Consider the following 17,864-nt stretch of genomic DNA (forward strand, 5'->3'; position numbering starts at 1 on the left):
ACTTCTGCGTGGGTTGCAGTTGGTCATTTTCTCGTTCAAATAATTTTGATACATTGCGAGGCTTAGCTTCCGAAACATTTGGTTTGCAAATATCTAACGACTGTGTTTCGAATTACCAGCAGGCAGGCCTGTCACCATTTTTGACCGCTGGATTTCAACAAATAGGGCTTCCGACCAGGGCCTTGTAACTTCCGCCAAATCAGCATTCTTTGTCGCACCAAAAAACCATGCAGGGTTGGAATTATGACCGACTACTCGAGGATTGACACGCTGGTTGGAATAAAAACGTGATGGCCTTGAAATGCCAAATGAATGGTGAAGTTTTGACGATAATTAGCGCTTTGAGTCTCTCTTTCGTCTGCTAGAACTAAATAATTTGTGGCTTGATGAGATTGCTAACCAGGCTTCTTTACAAATACAGCATGTAGAGTTACTTGAGGAGGAAAATGCGCTACTGCAAGATGAGTTTGAGGAATGGAAGAGTCGTGGCTCAGAGAAGCCTCAACTAGAAGTAAGAGTGACTGGTATCAATAGACTTCTTAATTGAACATAGATTCGATATACTGGGTATTTTTGAGCCATGGCTCACCCCAGACTATAGTTCGACGCTTTATGATGTTCCTGAATACAGCCTTTTGCGAAATGATGGAAGGTTGCCTTCTAGAACAGGAATTTGTTGGTATATGCAGGGTGGAGAGTGGCTTGCTATCTGAAAAATAATCTCTGACATAAAATAGTCGAAAAGTCACAAATAACGCATGCCAATGAAACTGGATTCATGATATTAGAAGTTTTCAATGCCTCAGGCCAAAAATTACTTCTTACGTCAGTTTACAGGTGCCCAAAAGAGGAGGTCCTTACGCGATTTTCTAATGCTTTTTACCGTTTTGTCAACTCTTATTCCGATTTTATTATTTTAGGTAATCTAAATAGTGACCTCCTTGTTAATGATTTTTACGCTCAACATCTGAAATGTTTAATTGCGGAACACTTGCTTTATTTGGCGCCGTTTGAGGCAATGCATTACAGAGGAAGCTCACATACACGGCTGGATGCTATTATTGCTAATTTAGCTGATAAAATAAGATTAGCTTACCAATATTCGGCCTCTTCTATCTGTGGACATGACTATATTTACGTTGATTATGCTTATACTATAGTAGCTCGAGTGAATAGGGTGTTATGTTCACGAGATTTTAGACTTTTGCGCCATGAATAACGGATGAGATTAAAGCTGAATGCAAAAGGCGTAATAGTATACATTGAAGGACTAAGAGGTTGCGGGACACCCGAGATATGACAGAGTACAAGAGATTGCGGAGGAAGATCAAGGTTGATATTAAGAGTGCTCGTGATTCTTACTTCAAGGATAAACTAACCGGAGAGCGAGATAAGTCCAGGTGTTGGAGAGTTTTGAGTCATTTTGGAATTTCCGCTTGTTACGCAACAATCGCCTTTGACAACATTACCACCCCTGTTACTATTGGATTATTACTAATTGGTGGCAAGTGCGATCCCCTCATGTTCTTCGCAGAAGCTCGGTGAAATACTTCCCTCAGTGCCTAACTTCTGGGACGCTTTTAAGTTTATGCCGGTAGACTCGGTTCAAGTATGCCAGTCGCTTATGCACTGTGTGAACTCATCTAGTGGTCGAAGCAGTGATGGCATGTCCCTGTTGCAAAGCCAAAAATCGGTTGTGCATTTTCAAACTCCTTGCTAGACCAGAGACTTACTTATTGAGTTAGGTGGCCTGGCATGGGGTGGAGAAAGGGACTTATTACCTTTCTGCATGACAGTATGACGCTGTCAATGACAGTTTTGACATCTAGACTGAGAAATGCAATATTTATTGCTGTGATTTCCAAAACAGTAAACACAGAGATCATAGTCAGTCCAGAGTCTTTAAGAAGGTACGAAGAGGGAAACTATGTTCTTGATGACAAAACTTACATTTTATCTTTTTAGGCGGGACGTTAGAAGTACTGGGCTTATTAAAAAAAACAGTTTGGTAAGAAATAGGAGCTAGTTTACTTTGCTTATAAGATAACGCTAACACGAAGATTTTCAAGTTGAGACTAACGTGAAAATTTAAAACAAAATAAACTTTCGTAATTTGATCATCGTGTGGAATATTTCGTTTTATAGATACAGTCGAATCTAAAGAACCAAACATCTCCTTAGAGACACGTTTGGTTTCAGTTCAAGTGTTATTTTTTATGGGCTGACCATTTAGTATAGCTGAGATGTATGTATTAACAAGAAGACTTTTGATATATTTTTTATAAGGTCCAAGGTCTCACCCTTCAAGTGTGTCCTCGAATGCTGATACTTGAATATATTTGCAATTTCGTGTTTCCTATGTACCACAGCCCTATATGCATCACGAAAATTTTTCCACATCGAGAAGTCATCAGAAAAGTAAGAAAATTCTATGAGTGGTAGTAAGAAGTATCATAAGAATCAGAAATAAACGTAGATTGACGTGGATCATTTGGATCACTAAAAAAGAAAAAATAATCTTCAAAATTACCCTAAACTAAATCAAATTTACCCTAAGCCGCATCAGACATAGAACCCTTAACTGTAGTCCGATGGTTCGAAAAATATGGGAAATAAAAATGACCTCATTTCTGCGTAAGTAATCAATATCACAATAAAATCCTAAGCAGTTTTTTAATATATCAAGACAGTATATATTTATAGAATAACACAGCAATGCAGAGTTGTTATACGCACCGTTCGTCAGAATGGCTATAAAATTGAAAAAAAGTATGCTGGAGTAAAGTCATCCAATTACGATTTGGAAATTCAAAGATCAAACTAAGCTTCAAACATTACTGAACCTTAATTAATTAATTATTACTCAGAATATGTTAAGTATTAGCTCTATTAAAATATATTTAATAGCATGGTCATTCATTGAAAAAAAAAATTCTCTAGCTGAATATACATATACAAGGCACCATTTGAAGTATAAATAATAGAGCAAGGTCAAAATAAAGATTACGCAAGGTATTGTTAATACATACATCACAATCTTCATAATCGACAGACGAAGAGATAAAGCCAGCAGAATTGACAGCTGCAGGAGGTTGCGTGGCGTGGCGTCGCACAGTGGAAAAAAATGACTTTTTTTGTTTAAAAATCTACAGACAGCCCAAATCTTTACGGATCGTTATGGTTTTCTTAATTACTCAGTAGTATTTGTACTTTCATGTACAACTGCCACTTTTATGACGTAGTTCAACCAAACCAAAAGAGCAGACACTAAGAGCAAATGCTGTAAAGCATGTAGAGGACATAAAGTTTGCGAGATTTGTTAATAAAAATTATAAAGAAGACCTACTGACACAAGACTTTAGATGTGTTTTCCTCGCATCCCTTAACAGAGATCTCATGTCATATAAAGAGGCCATTAAAACTAGTGAGAGAAAAAACTGGAAGAGAGCAGTTGAACAAGAGTTAAAGTCAATGAAGGCAAATGAAGTGTGGGATCCGGTAGAAATACGAAAGGCTAGAATTGACAAGAGAAAACCCAACATAATAGACTCTAAGTGGGTGTTCAAGAGAAAAATAGAAAACGATGGATTAACGAAGGTTAGAGCAAAGTGTCATTAGAGGATTTAAAGACAAGAATGTATACGATCTAAAAGAAACTTACTCTCCAGTCTCTGGACTGGCTGTGGTTAGAGCAGTTATAGCAATTGTGAACAAATACTACTTAGACGTTATTCAAATGGACGTAAAAACTGCTTTTTTTAAACGGAGAAATTAAAGAAGAAATATACATAAAGATCCTAGACGGTTTAGAAGTGGACGAAACCACTAAATTAAGAAAAGTTTGCGAATTAAAAAAAGCTCTGTATGGATTAAAAATAAGTCCAAAGAGATGGAACAAAACATTTTGTGTAGAGATGCTAAAGTTAGGCTTGGAGCTTCTTGAATTGATCTTCATGAACCATGCTTGTTCTTTTGGAGGGAAAAAGGAAAATTAATCTTTGTAGTAACATACGTAGATGATTTGCTGAAATCAGGGAACGCTCAAGACAAAATATATGAAATTATAAAGAGTTTGAGCAAAGTGTTCGACACAAAAACTTGGGTGAACCTAGAGTTTTTCTGGGCATGAGTATAGAGAGAAATAGAACTGACAAAATCTTAGATTTATTCAATATAAAAGAGTGTTAATCACAGAATACACCCATGGTAATTAGACAAGTGAGTAACAGATCCAAAAGATATAAACTGGAAGAAAAAGAACTAGAATACCACAGTTAAAGATGAAATCAAAAGAGTACTATATAGACAAGCTATAGCAAGTCTAATGTATTTAGCTAATGCTACATGACCAGATATAGCTTTTGCATTAAACGATTTATCTCGAAATCAACTGAATCCATCAGAAGATAATTGGCTGGAGATAAAAAGAATTTTTAGATATATAAGAGGAAGTTCATATGTAGGCATAATTTTTGGAGGCAGAGCTGAAATACTAGAGGCGTCAACAGATGCAAGTTTTAAAGATTTTGAAGACTCTACCTCCACGGGAGGCTATGTAATTAGGCTGGTTGGAGATACAATTGCATAGAGAAGTCATAAGCAGACATACGTCACACTGTCTACTTGTCAAGCCAAATACTTGACGATGAGCGATGCTTGTCAAGAGTTAACGTTACTAGACGAGTTAATAAGATAGGGATGCCTGTTACAATTCGGTGTGACAACATGTTGGCTATCAAGTGTACTATGATGGATGGTTGTCATAAACTTGAGACTATTGGCGAAGATTTAGAGGGAATAACGAACAACCTACTGAAGAGAGAAAAATCAGGAGTTAGAGTACATATGTCAGTAACGCATGGAGACTATATAAAGCAATGTGTGGATCAAGAAAAGGTGAAAGTTCTTTGGATACACACAAAAGAGAATGTTGCTGATATTATGACCAAACTATTACGATTGGAGACACATAAAGCACTTAAAGATAAAATTATAAATTTGGATCAACTCAATTAAGTTAGACGGTTAATTTAGAGGTTTGTATCTGAAAGGAGGATATTAATATTCAATTTCATTGTGTTTACAGGTGGTGAAAACTAGACGACTAGAGCTGATAGGTGGCAATGATAGAGTGGCAAAGAGAGAAAGTGTCGAGTTAAATAGCTTTTCCATCAACGCTGCCAGTACTTCTCAGATTGTTTCCCCTTTTGCCTCTCTCTCAGCCGTTGCACGCGGTGGTCGCACGGGCTTGTGGTGAGACGCGCAGTTCAGCTAAGTCAGTTCTGCAGCACCCATGCTACCTTCAACACCGTTCCGTCATTATATAAATCTGAATACCAAACCTATAGAGTGGCACTGTAGAGAGGTCGTGTGGTTTCATATTGTATTAAATAAATAGAGTTAAAGAGTTAATGCTCTCTTCTGTAAAAATTCAATTAAGTTCGTGCCCTGGAATTTCATGCCATACCTCCGATAGTTATTATCTGAGAATATAAGTAATGTACTAGTATTTTAACATGTGCATTGATGAATCGATCTGGCCTGATGCACTAAAAATTGCTAATGTGATATATATATATAAATATAAATAAGTTTGGAAACAAATAAAAATGCCAAACTACCGTCCTATATTGCTTACATCTTACATAGAAAAAATATTAAAATTAATTCACAACCGGCTTATAAATTTTATCGTAGTGTCTAGTCGCACCGTATATCCACGTAATTACGTAGATATAGTGGATACACATGCGCGGTAGGCAACTCTACTGTCCGGTATTTATAGGGTCCAAGTTTTTTTTTTCGAGCGAGCGAAGCGAGCGATTCGCATGCGTATACGTGGATATAAGGTGCGAATAGACACAGCGAAATTGTATACTTCACAATAATATCATTGCTTAAAATCGATATGGTTTTATCAAAGAAAAAGGATCTAAGGAGTTGTATAACTAAAATATCATATGATAACTTAGACAACAGTAGGCCAATTGCGATAACTTCTATTGATTTAGCAAAAGCTTTCTATTCTGTGAGTTATACTATATTGCTTGACAATCTATATAACTATGGTATAAGAGGTAATGCGTTCGACCTAATCAAAAGCTGCATTGACAGTAGGTTTCAGTGTGTAAGAATGGAACATGATCGAAGTGATATAAAAAAAATTAATATTGGCATACCGCAAGGGACAATATTCGGTCTTTTATTGTTTAAAAGATTTGTTGATGATTTTTGAACGGCTTTACCTAATAATTGTATCATGTCTTATGCAGACCATGCTACAATTACATGTGTTGGAGATTCTTGGAGTAAAATTGAAAGTTATGTTAACAAAAGTTCATCACAGGCAGCTAATTGGCTGGCTCTTTATGAATTTTCACTTAGTATAGATAAAACAGTATGTATGACATTTGAAAACTACCGTTATAGCGCACTACAGTGGGGCAGAATCCCAAAAAGCTGGCCAAAAATCAAATTTTTGAGTTGTATATATTCTTCTGTATGCGTTCAGATTTTGTTTATGGATACTCCTAGAATGAAATTCCAGACCAGACAGGTATATACTTGCTCTAAGGTTGCCTCGACATCAGTTGACATTCAGCCGTCGTTCAGTGTGCACTAAACAAGTGTACGTGTCGAAAAATTCTTGCTTGTTTCAAAGTGCTGTAAAACGGACAAAACTATCTCAATTTGAATTCTGCAAAATGAAATCACTTTCTAGAGGCATGCAGAATATATAGTTATTACTTATTTCATGTTTAAAATATTAAAATTTTGCTACAAGTAAACATATAAAATTGTACATTTTTTTTCTAAAATCGATTTTCTAAAGTGGTTTTAAAAATGTCTTCTTGAGTCTCGACCTTGTTTCAACAAAAAACTGATAGCGTATAGTATTAAATATAACATAGTAAAAAAATGGCTGCTCAGGAGTGCTCAAAAAATAGTCAGACTAATTTTTAGGGAGAAATACGTGGCACGACATTAACGGATGCATGAATGTAATGCATTGATTATTGCGTTACAGTGCGTTGCTATTTTTTGCTGTCTATCAACATAGATTAACAGTGAATTAACATCAATTGATGACAGTAATTATATTTTAAAACAATAATTTATTGTTTTAAATGTAATTTCTTATGTATACCTTACAAGTTACTCACGTTCTGTTTTATAATAGTCTCAAAATTCTATAAAATATTCCTCCAAGAACTTTTAGTAAATAGAACTGTGTTTCCCACATCTGCTTCCTGTGCAAAGCCACCTCTAAAGATTTAAATAACATTGACAAAATTATAAAAATGGACATTACTACAGGTAATTTAAGATTTGGCACATCTATATTGCATTTGTAGATTTTTTTTTTCGAGTGCTGTTTGCATTTGTCGTATAAGCTCACAACTCAAAAGTGGGAAGCTCGTGAAGAACAAGTAAAAAAGATTGTGAAAATACGCAAAGAAGACATACAGACTCAATTTAAGATAAAACTGGGGCTTATCGTTGATCGACCAAAGCCAGGATATGGTAGCTCAAACGATGGAAATACAGCCCGCCACTTTTTCGAAAATGCTACCATATCTGCTGAAATAACAAAAGTCGATAAAAATGTAATTCACCGATTTCATGTTATTTTGCAGGTAATTTCTAGTGGGTATGATATAGACGAAGAAAAATTCAATGACTATTGTGTAAATACTGCCCGTTTATTCGTTGTCTCATATCCATGCTATTATATGCCAAAATCTGTACACAAAGCGTTGATGCACGGAGCAGAAATTGTCAAATATGCCATGTTACCGATTGGACAACTTTCTGAAGAGACCCAAGAGTCACGCATAAAAGACATTAAGAACTACCGATTACATCATTCAAAAAAATGCTCTAGAGAATCGAATATGAGAGACATTTTAAATAGGCTCTTAGTTTCATCAGATCCATTTGTCTCAAACATCAGGAAATTGCCCCAAAGACCGGCAAAATCTCTTAATAAAGAAGCTATACAATTGCTTAAACAACCTGAAGTACCATACAAGAGACAAGAAACAATCCCGATTTAGATACAAATAGGTCAACATAAGAATCCAAATCAAATGATTTGAACATTGAAGATGACATTCAAGATTTTTGTTACTAGAAGTAAATAACAGATATTGAATTTATAGCAAATTTTTACTTAATAAATTCTTCTAAAAACATCGCTCAAGAGATTTTGTACTTACTTAAACCTAAAAATATTATAAAATATTTTCTATTCAAATAAATTAAAAAATTAAAATTTTTTTGCCGAATCATCCATATTTGACGTCTGCTATTTAAAAAATTAACATTACAATTACAAATTTGCAATCAGCGATTCTAAAAATCCTTAAAAATACGATTGTGTATTTTCTACTGAATTTTGTACTAATTGGTTAAAGTATGTGCGCCATTTTGAAAATCATAATTCTGATAAAAAACATATTTTCAGAGACCCCGAAAACTCCCGAAAACAGAAATTTAAGATCATTTACAACACTTTACGATTTTTGGCCAGCTTATTAGGATTCTGCCCCACTGTGCGTACTGTGGGTATTAAATATTACCATTATGGATGGAAGAATAATGAAGGGTTTAATATTAAAAGTATTTGAGGTTAATCTTTGATTTTAATTAGAAATGAGACAAACACACTGAAAATATTGTTAAAAAAGGGAAGTTTTAAGTATTTGTATTCCATAAAATATTAGAATCATAGAAGGGCTTTGGATGGTGCATGTATTACTTAGATTAATGTGCTACAGAAAATACAAAACAGACTTGTCAAAATTGTAAATAAGAATATATATACATACTAGCGGGGCTTCGCCTCCTTGCATGCTCTGCGTGCCAACCCCACATTTCTAGTTTAAAATTAATTAGTAAAATGAAAAAGGTTCTTATTTTTTGTTTTTTTTATACAATCTTTTATAGAAAAGTACCCTAATAAAAAATATTAGCATATTAAATTTCAAGATAAAATATATAAGTATGATAATTTTTGTGATTTAGAAGTTAATCAGGTAATTAAAAACACGAAAAATTAGAAATACTTTTGACAAATTAACTACTTATTTTAAGGTGGTCTTTGTGCCCTATTTGCGTTCTTACCATTAACAGAGATTTGTATGAAGTAACTTAATTTATAATTGGAAAACTCCTTTGACGGCATGGTTTGATTTAAACAAAAAAAATGATTTAGTAATATCTATAAAGTACGTTAATATTTCAGAATATTACATATTCTATAATAAAGTAAAAGAATAAAAAAGACAAAAATATTTACAAAAAAATATTACCATAGGTAGAATAAATGTTGTTTCTTCAAAACATCAAGAAAAATTTTACTTGAAATTAATACTAAACCAAGTTAGAGGTAAAACATGATTTTCTGATTTAAAAACTATTGATAATATTGTTTGTGATACATTTAAAAAACAGCTATTACTATGGGATTAGTAAAAAATGATTGACAAATTGACAATATTTTTGAAGAAGCTAGAAATGTGATGTTACCATTTTAATTACGTAATTTTTTGCATGGTTTTTTGTATCCGAAAATTTTCAAGGAAATACCATTTGGCTATTGTAGATTGTAAAGATAGTAAAAATACAGCTCTTTTACATTCAAATGAAATTTTTGATTCTAATGAGAAATCTTGCATGGACTTCGGTTTACCAAAACCAATCACACACACACACAGGAGAAAATTCTGTCAATGATACAATTGAAAGTGAAATTAACAAAGCAAAATTTCATGATATGTTTTTAAAGTTAAATAGTGATCGAAAAATTATTTTTTTAAAAGTTACCAAGTATAAAAACAAAATTTTCTTTATTGACGGTCCGAGTAGTTCTGGTAAAACTTTTATTATATAAAACGATGATACATTATTTTATTTCAACTAGGGAGCTGCACCCCCTGCGCGCTCCGCACGCCAACCCTCAAAATTTAATCAAACATTTATTTTCTATATTTTTAAAGAAAACTACGATAATTATATCTTTGTCGTAAAACGTAACATTGTAATATTTATTAACTTACAAATTAAAATGACTTTCACTGATTTTTCAAAATCTCATTTTCTAATCTACCCGCGTTTGATCAGTCTCAGCCAATCACACGACGAATAAACAGGCTTCATCACGTGACCTATCGTTTTTTTAGGATAGGATAAGAAGAAAAGCTTTATCTATGGCTTGGATAGGTATAGCTTCGATTTTATTACCAAAAGGAATGACGAACCACAGAACTTTTAGATTACCATTGAATTTAAATTCAATCGAAAGTGCTTTTTTAGAATAAGCATCCAATAAAAAAAAATTACGTGAAGTTGATGTCGTAATTTGGAACGAAGCTTCTATGATACCAAAAAAAGCCTTAGAAATAGTTGGCAGAACTCTAAGAGATTTGTGTAATACAAACACACCGTTTAGAAACAAATTAATAATTTTAGGAGATGTTTTTCGTCAAACTCTACCTGTAGTTAAATATAGTAATAAACTTAACATATTATAAGAGACTATTAAATACTCAAAAATTTTAAATATAATTTAAATTTTACATTTGAAAACAAATATTAGATTAATAGACAAAAAAATTTTGTCATTATAATTGGATATTGGTAATAGAAAAACAGATTGTTTAAAAATACCTGAACAATAGAAAACAAACGATGTATGGTCGAAAATTTTCGGCAATGTTATTAGTTCTTTAATAAATAATGTGATATTGAAGTTCCATGATGAATACAGTTATTTTTTGAACAATAAAATTTTAGAAAACATGGAAGGAGAAAAAGTAACTTATGATAGCATAGACCATGCTACTCATAAAAGATATGATAAAACAGGCGATAATATTCACATTAACTTTCCAATAGAATTTTTAAATAATATTCGAGAAGGACTTCCTCCACACAAATTAAATTCAAAAATTAATATTTTCAGTTATGTTCATAAGAAACTTAAGTATTTCCGGTGGCCTTTGTAATGGTACAAGGTGAAAAATAACAAAATTATTTGAATATAACATAGAAACAGAAATAATTACAGGTGACAAATAAGGATGTAAAGTTTTTATTCTGAAAATAATATCAAGTACAAGTAGTTCATCATTACTTTCTTTTATTTTGTACTGAAAACAATTTCCCTTTATATTGGCGTTTTCGATAACTATTAACAAATCTTAAGGTCAAAGTTTTGATTCTGTAGGATTATATGTTAAAAACCTTTATTTTTTCTCATGGACAGTTATATGTTGCCCTTTCGAGATGTAAAAATCCAAGTAATATCTTCATTTAATTTGAAGCTGAAAATCAATTTGAAGTACAAAATATTGTTTGGTCCAAAATTTATCTATAATTAAAAAAAAATTAGATACTCATCTATCCACATTACCTACATTGAGAAATGTTTAAAAAAATTTTAAGGGTGAAAAAATTTTGATCCACTTACGAATGTTCTATATTTTATAATGCTATCCGTAATTTGTAAACTTGCAAATTTTGTAAATTTTATTTTGAAAAATAAAAAATTCAGAAAAAAGTAATTATCTGTTTCTCATATGTACTTAAATATTTTTCAGGTTCTTTGAAAACGTAATAAAAGTAAATGAAAAAAAAATTACCATGAATTGACATTATCAATTGAAAATTTAAATTTTTTACTTATTTTAGGTCACACAATGCAGTTGAGGTAAAAATATATCATTGAACTTACGCAATTGATTAAATAAAACTTGTAATAAAAAATTATCTTATAGTTTAACAGGTTTATTCATCTGCAATGTATATAAAACAAAATTTTTGAACCCTGAAAAGTTAATAGAACAAAAAAAGATGTATTGAAAATTATTATACGCTTGTGATACTTGTAAAATTGTATTTACTTTAAAACAGAATTATGTTAGACATCAAAAGGAACACAGTTTAGAAAAAATAATTACATGAATGTATTGTAATAAAAAATTTGAGAGATCAACACATTCAAATGGACATATAAAAATTCAGAGTAAATGAAAAATTCAACAAATTTTGTACAAAATGTGGAAAAGGATTTTCAAAGCTAGAAAACTTTAAGAGACAAATGAAAATTCACAATTTATTAATTCATAATAAACAATGTTTTCGAAATAAATTATTATTTTGGTACATAAATAGTTTTTTTTTTTTATTATTACAGGGATGCGTGGGAGATGGAGGAAGATGTAATTAAATAGACAAAACAGCATGAAAACGAACGAATAACAAGGTGTTTTAAGGGGGTTGGAGGGGGGTTAGAGGCTGAATCCTTTATCTGCAAGACAACCTTATGATTTTGAGTCTACTCGATTTTATTACAGTAAATTACAAAAACAATGTTAGATTTCTAATAGTATAACTAGAAATAAATTCATACAATTATCAAAAATAACAAAAACCTCCAAGTTATAAAAACAGTTATAAATGTGCTTCAAAATTATTTGGTGAATCAACAAATAACTATTAGATATTACGAAAAAACAAGATTTAGATAAAATAAGAAAATGGATATGCACTAATAAGCTTTTAGAAGTATACTAGTTTAGACTTATATAGTACTGAGATCACTAATTATATTATATGAAATTTTTACTAACTCTTCCAAAGAGCATTCTATTATTTTGTTTGGGTGTAAGCCTAACTAGTACTTTGGTGTATAGTAATTAGGTTATATGTTTTTATATCTTTTTATATTGTAATTAAAGTTAAGATAAACCAGCCTGCAAATAGGTATTTGCATATGCCTGTTGCATTTGCATATGGGTTGCAAGGAAATTCATATGTTTCTATTTCTCTGTATTTCTTATACACTCTGGTTATAAATAAATAAATAAATAAATAAAATAAAAAATGGCATATTATACGTAGATGTGTAAGTGGTTGTGGAACTTACACGTCTAACAGCAAAAAATACAGGTGGTTTAGCAGTCTGTGAGGTGTGTCTAATTCAAACGTCGCTGCATTTTTGTTATTCTTGCATCTTATTGATATAAATCTTTTGCTTATTGATAAGTTAAGTTGAATGTATAAACTAGAGTACAGAATCTCTCACTCTCATGCTTGCTCTAATTTTTAGCCTTTAATCGCTAGATTTTAAACCTACTACTTTATCGGAAACTTACTGCATCTTTGATTGTTTTCTTGTTTATTGGTCACGTTTTATGTGTTCTTAATTTTTCTAATTGATCATATTAGAACTGTTGTGATGTACATATTATGTCGCTTCTAGAGTTAATAAGCGTAATTATATGTTCAACTTTAACTGCTGTAAATTTTTTCAGACTTAAAGTAAGAACTTTAAAATTTTTTGTAATTCTAAAATTCCTTATTTATTAATTTTCGAAGGTAATCTAAAATACGTTATTAACTTAATTCATAACTAGAAAATTTTAGTAAGTCAGGTACAACGTTTATGCTGAAAGGCAGTGCTTGGAAATAATTATTTTTAACTATTGATGCTTGATACTCGAATTTCTGTTGTGCATTCATCTGTACCTTCTATTGTCAAAGATTTTCTTAGGTCGATTGTTGTTGAGTTAGCTTTAGCAGCTTACATCATACAATTACTTCGTCGTATATCGTTTTGATCCATGTGATTTTGTGATAAATAATTTTGATTATGGATGTACGTAATCAATTGTTCTTAAAAGTAATGCTATAATCGAACATTAAAGATCATTGCTATGATGATTTGCTTGAATTTTTCAGGAAATTATTATCATTGGATCTTTAAGCGTTGTTTGTAAAAAAACCAATTGGTTTCTGCTATGTAATGTAGAAGTTGTTGCTGTAATTGTTTGATTAGTATTGTAACTTACAAACATAAACAGTCTTTTTTTTTAAATTTTTATCTTTGACATTCAGTTAAGCAAGAATTCTCAAATATTTTTTAAGATTGTTGATATTTTGACCCATAAGCGATTGACCTATGTTAAAATCGAGAAAAAAATCATGCGTTGTTTGATTGATCTGACGCAATTTAGTGTCATTCATGTACCATTTTATCGTAATGCTTCTTTTTCCATTATGTTGTCTGTTTTCATTTATGTTTGTAATTCATCGCAAGTATTACTATATTGTTAATTTAGTATTATTTAAATTAGTAGTTAGCTCGTGTAAGGTATTGTTTCATTGCATGATGCATTCCTTTTTTGGCAGCTGTATCTGATTGTTTGCGTAACATTTTTAAACTACTCAAAAATAAAATTCATTTTCCGATGTTTCATCATCGTTTTTTTAATTCTAAATGCGTGAAAAGTTCCAATATAAAAGTACTTATTTCTCCGAGGAATCTTTTATCTTCGTTTGAAATTTGATTGACCAATTTTTCTTAACATATTCGTATGGCTATTGATTATTTTGTCATTTTTAACAAACCAGCTGTCTTTATTTTAAGTTGTCTTCAAATTTTTATTATTTTGCTTATAACTGATAGTTTGACTATCGGTCCAGATATCAATATAATCATCACTTGATTTGTATCACTGTAGATAAATATTGATATGTTAAAGTGTTCTACTAAAGATTCGATTTTGGAACGTTTAAGTCTAAATTTTTATAGTTGTACGTTTCAAAGTACCTTTCTTGATCATTTTTTCCTGTCCTTATTTTACGATCCTTATAAATAATGATTATAATGTAACATTTATATTATTTTTTTATTAAAATTTTAACTTTTACAGCGTTTTATATTACTTGAGGCTTGTACGATACTGTTATTCTAAAAATTTAGGTCAAGCAAACAAAAATTTAGATTCCTATAGAATCTGAGAGGTTTTGTTTAAGAATGCACAAATATCTATTTACTACTTTTTACTGTGGTTTATTTTTAATATATAATTAAGTTACTTATAGTGTAGGACTATCCAAAAAAAGATTTTTCATCATACCCTGACGGGAAGTTCGAATTCCCGTCCTGATTTCAGGCCGGGAAGTTATGCATTTCTGACCAGGACGGGAATTTTTGTGATGCGCACTAACGTACTGCGCAGCTCTCTCCTAGTTATTTTCTTATGTCAGTCGTCAGCTACTCATGTGTATACAGCTATAGTCGATAATGTACTACACTCAGCTGACGAAAACCAAAACGCTCGGATCGTAACCTCAATACTTATGCCGTGCGAATATTCAGATTGCAGTGTTAGAATAATGATTAGCCAGTGTGTAGTGTTATACTCAACAATTAAAAATAATTAGGAACTCAGTCTCTATACGTCTGAGTACTGAAAGTGATTGTGTGAGTATATATGAACAAAGCTTACATATTAATTCCAAGTAAATTTTTCATGTAAGAAAACAACCGTCACAGGAGCATAATATACCAATATAATTCCCATAGTGCCAGTATAACAGATTTTAATACAAATTTTGTGTGTAATTGAATTTTATATGTAATTGAACGACTTCTACGAGCGTGGCTGCTGCATACAGTACCGCAGTCGCTATATATTGTTTTCTATCTCGCTTGATCTTTATTTCCCTAGAGTCCCTAGATCAACAAACGCATGAGCGTTCACATTGAACGATGGAACGACTGCATGTTGATTTTAAATTAAATTAAGCAACAAATAACTTTTTTTGGGTCGCAAACTTCCCGCCGGGTATGAAGAAAAGTCGTATACGTCACTCGGTAAGAAAATAGCACATCACCGTCCGCGTATTTGCCACCCTCGGCTTCTCCTTAGGTGGCAATATACACGCTGACGGGAATGTACTACTCCCCTGCCTTGTGACGTACTATACTATTTTATCTTGAAAAAGTTACACAAGTACTTGTCTAAGTCATTGAAACGTTAAAAATGCATTTCTATGAAAATAAAAAACGGGAATTGTTTGTGCATAAATAAATATTTTCCTTAAGCTTTTCTGAGGATAGTTAAATTTCTTTAATGTATTATTCTTTTTTTTAAATATTATGAAAGTTGAAAAATGTGTATTTAGGAATGTTTTTTCTTTCAGAATTCTGGTCAGTTTATTTTAGCTGATGTTGCAAGTAAGACATACAAATTAGGCTGCCAAAATGATTCCGAGGAGAATAATAACGCAGAGGATTTATGTGCTGATCTTGGTACAGAATCATTTTATATGAGCCCTCCTATACCTGTCAGTCAAACAGATTGTAACTGGCCCTTGCTTACTGTATCTAAAGGGTTTTTTGATACAACAGTGACTGCAAGAAACAAAAATCAGATAAGTTCCTCTTTGACTCCCCAAGAAAATATTCTGATTGCTGAAGGTTGGGGAAGTGAAGAAGATGAAGTTATAACAAATGATAAAGAGCCAATTAATGATATGACAAAAAATAATAATGATCGGAGTGAATATATTGGTTGGGATGTTGAAGACGTTGATTTACCAACTGAATTAGAATCATTTAACACACCACAATCTAATGATAATTATTTCGCCTGTCCAGTTAAAGGAATACCAGTGGTACAAAATTGGATTAATAATTCGCAATTAGCTGTCGATCATGTCTTAGCTGGATCTTATGAATCTGCGTTTAGATTGCTACATGAACAAATAGGCGTGGTAAATTTTAATAAATTTAAACCAATCTTTACGAGTTTATATTCTTGTTCAAAAGCATCTATATCGTTACTGACAAGTCTACCTTCACTACACAATTTTTTATTAAGAAGCTTTAAGGAAAATCATTTAAAGTTAGGTTTTCCAGCTATAGCATTACATCTTTCTGACCTTGTTCAACATTTACAAGTAAGTTATCATTTAACTACAGCTGGAAAATTTAGTGAAGCCATCGACAAGCTGCAGTCAATTCTTCTTAGTATACCATTACTAGCTTTAGATTCAAGGCAAGATATTGCTGAAGCTCAACAACTTGTTCAAATATGTCGAGAGTATATATTAGTTTTAAAAATAGAATGTGAAAGAAAAAACATTTTAAAAACAAGTTCGGATAACCAAAAAAGAATTTGTGAAATGGTAGCTTACTTTACACATTGTCACTTACAACCAGTTCATCAAATTCTTACGTTAAGGACAGCTGTAAATACATTATTTAAATATAAAAACTATAAGACAGCTAGGTCATTTGCCAGGAGATTATTGGAACTGGGTCCAAGACCAGATGTAGCTCAACAAGTTAGACAAGTGTTACAGGTAATGCATATAATTTTCATGTAAGGTGTTTGATTTTATATAAATATGATAACAATAATATTTTGCTAAAACTTTTACAAATATTTAATACACAATAAAAATGTAGACCATGTTCAAAGCTCTTATGCACTGTTAGCAAGATTTTATAAATGTTTTAATTATTAATAGAAAGCTTCATTTTATTATAATTAAAAAGAGGCAAAAAAGTTATAACATTTTTCTTGTGCTCTATCACTAAATTTATTTTCATTGAGAAGTAGTAGTTTTACAATATAGATACGAAGAAGGAGAAAATATTTAATCATCTTACTGTGACGTTCGTGGTGACAGTATTTTTATATTTTACCTTACAAAGTTGTTTACCAAATTAATTCCAGAAATAAAAACCACGTAAAAGCCTCGAGAGTAAAGGCTGAGTCTCAAACTCCTGAACGTGTATTACCAAACTCCTAAACATGTATTACCAAGTCCCCGAATAATAAAAACCGCAGCCTGAATCACTGCAGTACCGTGGTCATCTTTATGTATAGTTATAATTATCACCATTTAACTAAAAATTTTCCGAAAAAGCGTTAAAACTTCTTTTGTTCACTTTTTATCTAAATAGTTTTCTTTCATTGCCACTTAAAGTAACATAATAGCTTGGTCTTATAGTAAGTACAGTAGTGTTTTCCAAATGTGTGAGCAAAATAATACTTTAGTTT

General features: G+C 31.7%; 1 protein-coding gene across 1 annotated transcript in view; it reads left to right on the forward strand.

Annotated features, from left to right (window-relative positions):
* alphaCOP (coatomer subunit alpha) overlaps nt 1-17,864 on the forward strand; it is a 288,800-nt gene that overhangs the window by 230,859 nt on the left and 40,077 nt on the right. The window contains exon 4 of the mRNA XM_014363177.2: nt 15,997-17,160. Within this exon, the coding sequence (XP_014218663.2) occupies nt 15,997-17,160 (1,164 nt within the window). The remainder of the gene's footprint in view (nt 1-15,996; nt 17,161-17,864) is intronic.

The sequence above is a fragment of the Copidosoma floridanum genome, unplaced genomic scaffold (genome assembly GCF_036245765.1).
Source record: "Copidosoma floridanum isolate Cflo_tuat_1 unplaced genomic scaffold, Cflo_Japanese_pri ptg000011l, whole genome shotgun sequence".
NCBI classification, from domain to species: Eukaryota; Metazoa; Arthropoda; class Insecta; order Hymenoptera; family Encyrtidae; genus Copidosoma; species Copidosoma floridanum.